Below are 12696 nucleotides of genomic sequence, written 5' to 3' on the forward strand. Positions count from 1 at the left end.
CTCCTAGGAGCACTCTCATTGGTCCACATCTAAGGTTAACCTGGAATGGGTTCCAAGGTAGGATATAGGTGGAACCTCCTATAGCCTCTCCTCTTGTCAATTATAACAACATGGTGGAGCAAACAGCCATCTGCACACACTGTACTAACACAGCCTACTCAGAAACAGATGTGTGTCTTTATCCACTGCCAGGATCAGGACTCTCTTCAAAGAGAATCCTGCAACAGTACCAGGGATGTATTTGGATGAGAATATGCCTCTGGCCTATTTAACACAATTTTATACAGGTAAAACGTGGGCCTCAGGCTCCTGGCAAGTTGCCGGTGTGGCCTCAGTTTGGCTGTTTGGAAACCCCTGCCATAACACCAGCCCATGCCATAGAAACATATAGTTTGTATTCATGACAACTGATCCATCCTTCCCACGGGGTACTAATGCCAGAATCAAACCAAGCTTGGGTTACCTGCGAGGAGTCAATTGATGTGTCCTCTTTCTTTTGTGCTGTAGTTTTGCTAATGAAAACAAATGAGCAGAAATAACCTGTTAATTGAGAGGATTTCAGATAGAAAACTTTAAAAACTGCAACACCTCCTACAATATCTGGAACTTTTAGCTTTCGACTTTTCTGAAAAGGAATCATGTGTGTTGAGATCTGTAGTTGACAAGTGATTTTAGTATTTAATTTCTTACAGTGATCTTCTTTCCAAACCAGAGCTAGTTTGGGTTATTCTGTTGAACTGGTCCCTGAGGTTTCTACAGTTACTTCTAATAATGTCAGCATTTTCCCCTTTTTATCCCCGCATAGAAGATTTTCAGACTAGATATTTTTGTGTGTTCTGTCATGCAGAGGGCTCTTTGTCAATTACAAGAATTTTTTGGAAGTAATTATTTTCCCTAGGGTAGAGGTAGAGTTATCTACCATGTTGCTTTCTCAGCTCTGCAGACTAGCCCCACATTACCATTTCCCCTGCTTTATGACCCCTCATTCTTCCAGTATCTTGCAACGGGCTGGAGTGCTAAATATTGCAGCTATATGATGAATGATGCCTTCATAAGGAGCTGGTTCAGCTATAATGAGGATGAGTAGATAAAATTAAGAACCTGATCAAATGAGATACTGGGCCCCCTCAACTCCCCAGTAAAGTCAAGGGGAATTAAGGATGCTCAGCATCTTATAGAATTGGCCCAGAAATAGGATAAAGAGGCAGAATGAATGGGTTCAAACAGCTTTAAGTTAAACTGGTCCAGAATCCCTTCATCAAAGATTCAAGGAGATGAGAGCCCCTTTGGCAAATGCTCTAGCTGAGTGGCTCTCAACCTTTCCAGACTACTGTACCCCTTTCAGGAATCTGATTAGTCTTGCGTACCTCCAGGTTACACCTCACTTAAAAACTACTTGCTTACAAAATTAGACATAAAAATACAAAAGTGTCACAGCACACTATTACTGAAAAATTGCTTACTTTCTCATTTTTACCATATAATTATAAAATAAATCAATTGGAATATAAATATTGTACTGACATTTCAGTGTATAGTATGTAGCAGGGATGGCCAAACTTACTAACCTTCTGAGCCGAATACGACAATCTTCAAAAGACTGAGAGCAGGGATGTGCCTGCTGGGGCTCAGGACTTCAGACCTGTGGCGTAGTGGTTGGGCTAGGGGCTTCTGCCCTGCGGGATTGGGGGGTCTCAGGGCCTGTAGGGTGTGCCTGCCAGGGTCCCCAGCAGGTGCCTCCTGTGGGGCTGAAGCCCCGAGATCCTCCCCCCTTCTAGGCAGAAGTCCCTAGTCCCACCATCCCGTCACAGGTCAGAAGATCCAAGCTCCGCTCAAACAGTCTGGTTGGTGGAGAATGGGGTGGGGGGGGAGATTGTGGGGGGGCTCCGAGAGCAGTACTTTTACTGTGAAAGGGCTGCAGTTTAGTCACTCCTGGTATATAGAACAGTATAAACAAGTCATTGTCTATATGAAATTTTAGTTTGTACTGCCTTCACTAGTGCTTTTCATGTAGTCTGTAATAAAACTAGGCAAATATCTAGATCAGCTGATGTACCCCCTAGAAGACCTCTACGTACCCCCATGGGTACATGTACCCCTGGTTGAGAACCACTGCTCTAGTTGAGCAGGTTTCAATGTTTGGGGTGCCCTCAATCAGGGAGAGGATGGATGTGGCCTCACAGGATCAAATTCTGTCCTGACTTCAGTGGGATCTCACAGGGAGTAAGTCAGAAGAGAGTCTGTCCTTAGTTGCTGTGCTGGTACTTTTCTGAATGTCAGAGCCAAGAGCACTGCACATTGACAGTAGCATTACAAATGGTGGCACGGCAGTATTTCTGCTGATCTGAATTCTTGTTGGTTTATTTTCAGCAGCATCACAAACACTGCACACTGTGGAATATAGAGATATCACACCTGTTTTGGGGTGGCGGTTGTAGATGCTCGAAGTACAACAGGCCACTGGTGTTCACACTCAGTATAGTCTCACCCTTGGACTCTAGTTCTATCTGGAATGGATTTGCTGTGATATGAAGTTTGCGGTCCTCCCCGACACATGTCAGTACCAGAATACCTGCCTCCTTCTGGGCTATAGAGAGCCTGGCAAATTTAAAAAAAAAAAAAAAAAAGGATAGGTAATGGATTTCCATAGGTTTTAGATAATTGTAGATAAACAACAAATTAGACAAAAGATAATTTAAGAATAATTGTGTAACATAAGGCCAAATCTTGAAACTGCTATTGAAGCAAAACTCCAGTTTCTTAAATAACTGTGGGTTTTGAGTAAGCACTAAGGACTCCTGGATCTGGCCCACAGACTGAATGGTGCAATAGCTGGCTACAAAGATTCCTTCAACATTCTCAAAAGTTTTTATTTTCTCAATACAAATAGACAACACATTAGGTCAAAATGATGCATACTAAGGTCTAGCCCACTTTCTGGCTGGCTCATATAGTTACAGGTTTCACATATGAGGCTATATCATCTTCCTCAATGTGTAACATTTATCCTCAGGCACAAATTCGCCTTCATAAGCCAATTGCTTTTTTTCTATTCCTATAAATTCCTGATATTCATCAGAGGGATCAGCACACGCTGTTGAGGGGGAAGGGGTATAAGCAATTAATAGACTATATCACCTTCCAGAGCTTACCTCTGAGTGGTAGGTTCTTTTATGAGAACATCAGGGACTTCATACCGTGATTTGAGAGGAGCTACCTCATTAATTTTAAGCCTGAAAATGTTGCCTTCTATTGCATAGATTTCCACTAGGAGAGGAACCTGGAAACAAACAAACAGGTAGAGTAGCAGCTAGTGCTACACTGTGATAAAGGCATCGATTTATATTTTAATTCAGAAATTCTGGATCTCATATCACCAGACTTTTATTTTCTGAAAAAAATCTGTCTGCCTTCTGATCCAGTACAGTTTAGTAGGCACAAAACTGCACACAAACAGTCACTATGCATTTGAATTTGTACCAGATAGGTCTATTTCACTGTTTTTAAGAAACAAATATTCTTAGTTTGTAAGTGAAACTGGACTGAATTTTTTACAAAAAGCCAAGCTGGAGGCTTTGTTTAGCTTTTTTCAGGAAATTGCCACCATTGTCTTGGTGCAACTCCACCAATACCAACAACCGCGAGAGCACTAGTGTAGACAAGGCTTGAGGCTCAGGTATTTTATTGCCGTGCTGTTGAGAACTGCTGTGAGCCAGGTTAGGTGGCACTGTGTTAAAAATGTCAATGCCCTATCTACAGTAGTACTCCCAATGGTGCTTACACCGGTGGCGCTGCACAGTGGGAAATTAAAAAAAAAAAGGTTGTAGGTATTACCTACCTAGTAGGTCTATAATTGATCTTTGTAATCTTGGTAATTCAGAGGTATGTGAAGTGGAGTGGAAGCCACATAACTCTCTCTCACCCCAAATAACTCCTTATCCCCCCCCCCCAATGTGTAGTGTCTGCTACATGCAGGGACCTTGAAGATTTTCACAATGTCGTTGTCCCCCGCCCCGTTTTCCCCCCCTCTCTTCTAGGATGACACCTGGAATGTTGGCCATCAATCTGTTGTACGTGAGGAGGAATGTCATTGTCATTCCTTCGATCAGGCTGTAGGGATTCCTGTAAGGCTGTTCCTCACCCTAAGAGCTTAATATGCTCACTTCATAGACTAGACCCTTTATGCTCCTGTTAGTGTGAGAGGCTGAATTTGTCTGATCCTGGATCTTTTGTATAGGAAATCACTAGGACCACGAGATAGCGAATGTCTTTGCTCATTTATCTTCCTTTTTTGTGAAATTTTGGGAAGGAAAACTTTCAAGACAAAATGTTATAGGATGCAAAATTCTTTTTTTGAAAACAACAGGAGTTATCATTTTTGCTAAAGTTTTTCAGTTGGCATGCAATACAACACACAAAGGAAATCACCTTGCTCTCACTCAGACTTGAATTTGTTATTTTGGAATGGGGGAGAAAGCCCTAAATCTAAAAAACCTTTTTCAAGTAAAAAGACGTCTGTTTAGGTTTTTTGTATTGTCACCAAAATGAAAAAAAATATTTAATTTCTTTAAATAAGCCTCTCTTTATATTCATATAAATTATCTGTAAAAACAAGGACATCTTTGTGATGATAATATTTTGCATTATATCACAGAACTACCTGCATCGAAGGATCTCAAATGACTTTACAAATGTGGGCAAATATTATCAGTCTCATTTTAAAGAGAGCCAGTAGAGAAAGGACCCAGTTTTCCAATTTACAGTCTCTTCTTTTACCATTACCTCCCTTATTGTGTGAGATCTCACCTTATTCTCCTCATTAATTATTTGGAGTTTGACACTATCATTGCATAAAGTAACCGAATCCAACAATGCTTGATACAAGGACTTCCCAGAATGCAAAAGTTTCTGACGCCTGCAAAGACAGACAATTATTGTTGGCCTCTATAAATGTCATGGTTTACATGATGTTAGGGAATACTATATTAAATAGGAATTGTTTACTGAGGATAACTCTCTTGCATTTTTCATATACGTATTATGCAGTTCTCGGAGATGAAGGAATTCAAAGAATGCCATTACTTTTAATTGCATCTTTCCTTCACAAACTCTTAGTTGGCATCCTTCAGAAATCCAGTTATATTCACTACTTGCTATTTTTTCATTATGTTAAGACATTATTATTAATTATGTATAACACCTGGAAGCCCTGACCGGGACTAGGTTTCTGCTGTATCAGGTGCTGTACAAAGATAGAAAAAGACATGGTTCCTGTCCTGAAAAGTTTATAATATATCATGTGTATGAGTTACAAAAGAGAGTTTTTGAGTTCACAATCACTAAAAATATCAGTACAATTGTTTTTGCAATAATAGGGTTAACCCAAGTGCCCTGGCCAAATTCCAAGTTTGGCAATCATATTCTGCCTCCTTAACTTCCCCCTGCAGACAGTTTCAGATGGATAAAGTTTACTTCACTTCCTGTCACATTCCTGGTTTCAGATGTCATGGTAAATAGCTGCTGCATTTCATTGGTGGGTGAACCAATTCCCTTGTGTGTATGTAAGATTTATATGTATTTTGTATAGATTAGAATACGGTGGAGAAATATAGACTCATTTAAAAATGGTGTCTTTAAAAGCATGACCAAGAGGGGAACTAACATAAAAACTACAAATCAAGAAAAGCTATCCTGCTGTGCATAACTGGGCCTTTAGGATGGAATTCACTGCAGAAGAGAAACAAACATGTAAGGTTAAAACCTTAGTCAGATGTATAATTGGCTAATTAGTACAACTAGAGGCAGTTACTTCTTTTCTCCACATAAAATCAGATAATAGTTGGAAAATGGATTCCAGGTAGATGCGGGAGAAGGGAAGGTTTATATTTGGAGTAATTTAATCAGAATAATAGGGCATGGAGTTCAGGTTTGATGTTAAACTAGAGCTATCGTTCAGGTTCAGCACCACTGAAATCCTCTGAGTTAGTCTTATAAAACTTTGGCCCCAAAGGGCAGAAATCTCAGGAGAACAACTGATCTCTGTGAGATTTCTGCCATTTTGGGACACAGAAGAACAATATCCAGAAAACAAGCCCCCTACAAGCTTATCCAAAGGTAAATAGCATAGGTGCTTGTTAAGATATAGAGATTCAAATTCAGACTTTTCTGGAATTTTGGGGGAGGATGAGATGATCCTGCATTTGAGATTTCAGTTTGACCCCATTTCTATTTAGAATATACTAATTATTTCCAAAAATGGTATTGCTCTTGAGTGGAAAGCTCTCCTTGAAAGTCGTATTCATTCTCAAACTTTGTGTATTCCTTGGTTGCTTTAAACTAAGGTAAGATTATGAACTGTAATTCATTTTTTGTTTTAACTTCAGTATTGTTGGCTTTAAAAAAACACCTCCCTTATTTAGAATCCTCGTTATAGATGTCCATGTAATATAATGAAATAAATCAATCGTGCCGAGTGTGAAAAATACACGTAGGTTGGAACCCACATCCTTACCTGTAGAAAGCAATGTGGTTGCAGTTCTTAAAGTTGCTTTTGTCCACAGCCTCATCTTGAACACTAAATAAAACGGAACATTTAAGAAGTCTGTTTTCTAAACACCTGTTAAATGATCAAATAATGACAGCACAAGAGCAGGGGGGATTAAAGAAAATGCTTACAGTTTACATAGCATTGAAATGCAAAGAGTATTGGAACTGAACCATTTTGAGCTTTCGTACTGAAATACATGAATTATTCTTATGTTTTTGAGTACTAAATGATTTCCATTTAAAACCTTGATATTTAGACACAAATCATTAAATCAGTGACTAAAAGAGCTGACTATTAGCACAAATAACTACTTGGGATCCTGCAGTTTGAGATGAGTTGTCCAACAGCAGTCTCAGTAACTCAGTTCATGGTCCACTTCTAGAGGTGGGAATAGAGAGGGAGAAACTCAGGAATGCCTTCTCTTGCCTCCCCAATAGCTGGCAGGGTGAGGACAGTGCTGGCTATGCCTGTTGAAGAGATGTAATAAATTCTACTGCTCAGCCATTGTGTTCTACCCCATTATCTCTCGAAGTAATTATTCTTCCCAAAGGCATAGTGGGTCTGATCCTAGTAGGTACTGAGCACATGCAACTCTCATCCACAGATGATCAAGCCTTTCAAGAACAGGCTGAAAGTTTCCAGACAGCACAACTTGGGTTGTGTGAGTCAGCCCTCTGAAGTATCATAGCTGAGCCCAACGAATTCAGAAAAATAGATGCTAGTAATTAAGTACTGTGCTTTAATTAATGGCTAATTAATAACTAAATACCTACGTTATCCAAGAGAAAATAAGGCCAGAAGTTCTTACGATTCTAAAAACAGAAGTGTCTTACATCTTCCAACAGATTTTGATCTCACTTTTTGTCAATATCTAATAACTGTATAAAACATACATCCAACAAATTCAGATAGTTTTCTGAAAAATGTCAGCTCAATGCATAGCAGTGGTCAAAAAGACGAACAGAATCCTAGGAAATATTAGGAAAGGGATAGAAAATAAGACAGAAAATATCATAATGACAGTATATGAATACATGGTATGCCCACACCTTGAATATTGTGTCCAGTTTGGTTGCCTCATCTCATAAAGGATATAGTGGAACAGGAAAAGATTCAGAAAGGGCAACAAAGATGATCAAGGGTATGGAAAGGCTTCCACACAAGGAGAAACTAAAAGATTAGGGTTACTTAGCTCAAAAAAGAGACAGTTAAGGGGGAATATGGCAGTGGTCTATGAATAGATTGGAAAAAAGTAGAGAGTTATTTTCCTTCTCCACAGTATAAAAATCAGGGGTCACCTGACAAAAAGAGTAGGCAGTAGGTTTAATACAAATAAGAGGAAGTATTTTTTCATGCAATGCACAATTAACCTGTGGAACTCATTGCCATATGATGTTGTGATGGCCAAAAGTATAACTGGGTTCAAAAAAGAATTAGATTAATTCAAGGAGGATAGGTCCATAAATGGCTATTAACCAAGATGGCCAGGGATGTAACCACATACTTGAGATGAGCCTAAACCTCTGACTGCTAGAAGCTGGGAGGGGAAAACAGGGATGAATCACTTCAGCTGCCCTGTTCTGTACACTCCCATGGAAACTCGAATACTAGCCACTGCTAGAGACAGGATACTGGGCTAAATGGGCCATTGTCTGACTCAGGATGGCTGTGCTTATACATGCAACATACAAAATTGCAGATAAATGCAATCTATGCAACTATGGCCTGATTACAAAGAATATTATAGTCAATTCATGGATTCATACATTGTAAATCAGAGGGGACCATTATGATCAAGTCTGACCTACTACATAATATAGGCCAGAGAACTACACATGATTCCTGAATCAAGACCTAACTGCTGGTTGAAATAAACAAATACAATGGCAAATGTATTAATTAATCTGTATCATTACAGAGAGAGTTGGCAGTGACCCTTGTATTTAGGCTGCTTAAAATTTTTCATTATAAAACATTCTTTTGACCTTTTTTTGAGAAGTCTGAACACTTCCATTTTTTTGCAGTAGTCTTTGGATTTCCACAGGGAGAGAAACCTCAGGGTGGAGAAGTGCTTTTTCTTTGTCTCATTATGATGGGGTATACCAACCCCCTACTGGCCCAGCAGGAGTTAACCACTCACTGGGGGCTCAGAGGCCATGCCTCCTCACCCTTGCTGAGCATGCTCCAGCTGGAAGCAGGGTATAAAAGAAACCAGCTCAGCTCCGTATGGGCTGACTGAGCAGGAGAGTGGATGCAGGCTGTGAGCTCCTGCCAGGGCCCCAGACTGCAGAGGCTGAGTCCACTGCAGGACCCCAATCAATGGGAGACAGAGGGAGACAGGTGACTGCTGCCCCTGGGGAAACTGTTGGAGCTGGATTCAAGGGTAGGAAGTGGCCCAAGCAATGTGTTTGTTGAGGGAATCTGAAATCAGGACTACTGGTTCTACAAGGCCCTGGATCAAGACCTGGCAGAGTAGGGTGGGCCTGGGTCCCAAGTCCATTGGGAGGCAGAGCACTTAGGAACTGGAACATCTAAGTCCCCTTTGATAGTCTAGCCCTTAGTTCTTTAGCTCAAGTGGTGGAAGTCTATACTGATTTGTTCTGGTTCAAACCCTGATGGCAATGCATGAGGGAAAGATTCTTCCAGCTTGTAAGGGTTCCTCCATCTTGGGTCTGGGTACTCCCTTCCAGCAGTGTGTGGGGGAGTCAGTAGGTCAGCTGCATGTTGTCGGGAGGCCTGACTTGTGGTCCCAGCACTGCCCACTCTGTATTTCCAATCTCCAATGGAGGACCCAGCACTCAGCCTGTCAGCTGGTAGCCCGGGCCCCTGGATGGAATACTCACCAAAAGTCTAGCACTCCGGCCTCCTGAGTGCAGGCTGAGTATGGCCCATGATCTATGGCCCACAGCCTCCGCTGGGGCAAGCACCAAGATGTTTGCTTGCTCAAGCCCAGAATCTATAATCCTCTGCCTCCTGGTGGAGGAAATCAACAACAGGGGCAGGACTCCTGAGGTGAGGATGCAGCAAGCCTCCTGTGGGGGCCAGCAATGGGGGGTAGGGAGACTTTGTGCATCCTGATCTGCCAGGTCCCAGCCCAGTGTCCTAGCCGTGGCAGGTGATCCTATTATGATGTCAGCAAGGGAACATAAAATCGCTGCCCCATGTCCTGACAACACAACTGTACCCAGGTCTGGTTTCCCTGAGCTACTTCCTACACATTTCTGCTGACGCTGCTCTGTCGCCGCCAGACTCTGGCTCACAGCCCTTCCTCTGGTATCTCCCCAGTGTCTTCCATCTCCTGGGACTGTAGGGTGCCAGTCTACTGTGTGGCTGGTCCTGGACCTTACTGAGGGTTCAGCACTCTAGTAAGGACATCTGCCTGCAACTGAGCTGCAGGGCCCTACATTTCTATTCTTCCTGCCTCGCCGCTGCACTTCTTGTAAGAGAGGTGGGGTTGGGTTAGCTGTGCCCACCAGGGAGAATGTAAGGCAGTGGTTCTCAAACTTTTGTATTGGTGACCCCTTTCACATAGCAAGCCTCTGAGTATGACTCCCCCACATATAAATTAAATACACGATTTTTTATATTAAACACTATTATAAATGCTGGCGGCATTGGGAGTGGAGGATGATAGCTTGTGACCCCCCATGGAATAACCTCGTGACCCCCTGAGGGTCAAGACCCCCACTTTGAGAACCCCTGATGTAAGGGTTCCTCCCTTTCGGGACTAGAGGGAGGCCAGTCTGTCTCACTACACAGCTGCACATCACAAAATCTGTTTTTACCTTTTTCCTATTAAAAAAAAAACAACCTAGGAAATTACATATAAAATACCTATGTTAAAAGAACGTTATTTAGGTTGCAAAGTCGTCAAGCACTCAAAAGTTTGGACAACAACCCAACTCTTAAAATTAACCACCTAGTGATGCACATGCCTAAACCCAGTAACTGCACAACCCTATTGCTGTCACCCTTGACCTTTTCCACCCCATCCACTTCTCATTCTTTGTAATGTGACGAAATGTGGTATCATATAAAATTAGATTGTAAACTACTGGGGCAAGGGCTGTACCATTCTATGTGTCAATTCCATGGAAGTGGACCATTTTGGTTAACAAACCTACTTGATACATATTCAATATATTTAGACATCAACATGGAAAAATGTAGGCTTTTACAAATCTGAGTGTCAAGTTCTTTCTCATTGCATTGTTTTCTAATAATGTTTGCCTGCTATTTTCAGTGCCTTCTCAATATTATTCTGTAAATATTTGACCCATAATGTTTCTTATTGTATGTTAAAGAAACAATGTCCTCAAATGATGACAGCTGTTAAGTTTGCAAAGTAAAATTGAAGATGAGGAAGGGCTATGCCTGAAGAAAAAGTGCCTTTCTCTCCCCTTCCTCCCAGCCAAGCACTCTCCTGTCAGCTCAGATCTGTACGTAGCAACTGCACAATTATTTGTGTTTTACCTGCTTTCTTCTTCCTTAGCTGGTTCCATTAAACTCAGTATTTTGTGAACTACAGTGCTCTGACCTGATCTACGTCTGCCGGTAAACGTCTCCTCACCTTCACTACTGATCCTGCAGTACCAATGACAGAGGGAAGCCTTCAGCCAATGACAGCCTTTGACTGCACCTTCTCTGAAAGGATTCTGGGAAATTGAGTTCTTCTTTAGTCAGTAGTTCGTCTGAATGTCAATTTGCGTGTAAAGAATAACTGCAAATGACAATATGGCGTGACATGTTTATTAGTGTGGTGCCCAAAGAATTGGTATCAAGGTGGGGATGGAGAAGGTATTTAAAAAACAAACAGCTGGCAAACATCTACAAGCCTGCATTTTTTTTAAAGTGCTGGCAGCATCACCAGACTTGCAGCTGACAATCCTATGGGCAAACCCACAATTTATTTATAGAGCAATTACACTACAGGCAAACTTTTCCTGCCTGCCCTAGAGGCCCCTCCTTTACAGTCAGATGGGAATTCAGTTCACACGATCATCCAGTTGTTAGTATCTCTGCTGTGATTACCAGTGAGTTCTATATTTGGGGTAGTTCTTATGATGTGGTCACTTGTTCACTAGGAAATGGACTGTGTCCCTACCAACAACTCATTTCACATAAGCCACCAAACCTCTTTCAGAGTGTAACAAGTTTGGTCATTACTGACCTGGGTTGGATTCAGTTCTCTGTATCAGGTTTATACTTTAAAAAAGAAAATGTGGTGGTGATTGGCAAATTTCTCCCACGTTTTAATGGTTTGACTGACTCTTGTGACAGTTTCTGATGTAGTCAAAAGCCTCATAATGGGATCTAAAGTTAGACTTCATCTCCTCACTCTAAGATAACTAAAACGGCAATTCTTACCCTTCTGGAGACCATTTTCTGTAAACGGACCTGCATATGGAGATTTCATATTTTAGCTTATTATTAAGCTTTGTTCTTTATAAAGTAGGAAACCAGGCCCTGTTTAGTGAAATCTAATAAAAGTAAATAAATATGCAACACAATGGTGTGTCAATGCTGTGCCCCAGTACAATCTGAAAAAGGCTTCAAAGGCTGGAAAAGTATGCTGATAAAATCTGCCCATGCCCTCAGATAGCATTGTACTCACCTATTTTTAGTTTGTGTACTTGGACTAACTTTTCCATTGCCTCATCATGGGACACAGTTAGATGACAGTGACAGTCTACTGCATGATGTTCACCCTTTTTATGATAAATTTTGTACAAGATATGCACTGTGAGGTATCAGTTGAAAATTCACAATCTGCTGTGCATTATTGTTCTGATAAAATATGTGTATCAGCATTGTATGCAGAATTATAAGATTCTTACTCCTAGGGGAATTCTGTGCCTAAAAATTCTACACCCATTATTTTAAAATTCTGCATGTTTTATTTGTCAAAATAACACTATATAATCATGCCAGTTTCAATTACTGTGATAATTTATTTCAAAATACCTGTCAGCAAGTATGTCTGTAACAATACAGACACCTGCTGTGATATAGTAACTCTACCAGGGTGGGACAAAACCACTCCAAATCGATGAAGTTTTGGTGGAAGGCCAGCACTGTGACCGCCTCATGTCACAATACAAGGAGGTGAAGTTGGGTCACGACACCGCCAGGATGAGGCGACACTGCGT

General features: G+C 41.2%; 1 protein-coding gene across 1 annotated transcript in view; it reads right to left on the minus strand.

Annotated features, from left to right (window-relative positions):
• GANC (glucosidase alpha, neutral C) overlaps nucleotides 1-11131 on the minus strand; it is a 51275-nt gene extending 40144 nt beyond the window's left edge. The window contains exons 1-6 of the mRNA XM_084630131.1: nucleotides 11021-11131; nucleotides 6512-6574; nucleotides 4807-4915; nucleotides 3153-3280; nucleotides 2416-2598; nucleotides 464-512 (exon numbers count right to left, since the gene is read on the minus strand). Coding sequence (XP_084486257.1) covers nucleotides 464-512; nucleotides 2416-2598; nucleotides 3153-3280; nucleotides 4807-4915; nucleotides 6512-6574; nucleotides 11021-11049 — 561 coding nt within the window. The 5' untranslated portion in view covers nucleotides 11050-11131. The remainder of the gene's footprint in view (nucleotides 1-463; nucleotides 513-2415; nucleotides 2599-3152; nucleotides 3281-4806; nucleotides 4916-6511; nucleotides 6575-11020) is intronic.
• Nucleotides 11132-12696: the final 1565 nt, after the last annotated feature.

This window comes from Lepidochelys olivacea, assembly GCF_965140295.1.
Source record: "Lepidochelys olivacea isolate rLepOli2 genome assembly, chromosome: 6".
NCBI classification, from domain to species: domain Eukaryota; kingdom Metazoa; phylum Chordata; order Testudines; family Cheloniidae; genus Lepidochelys; species Lepidochelys olivacea.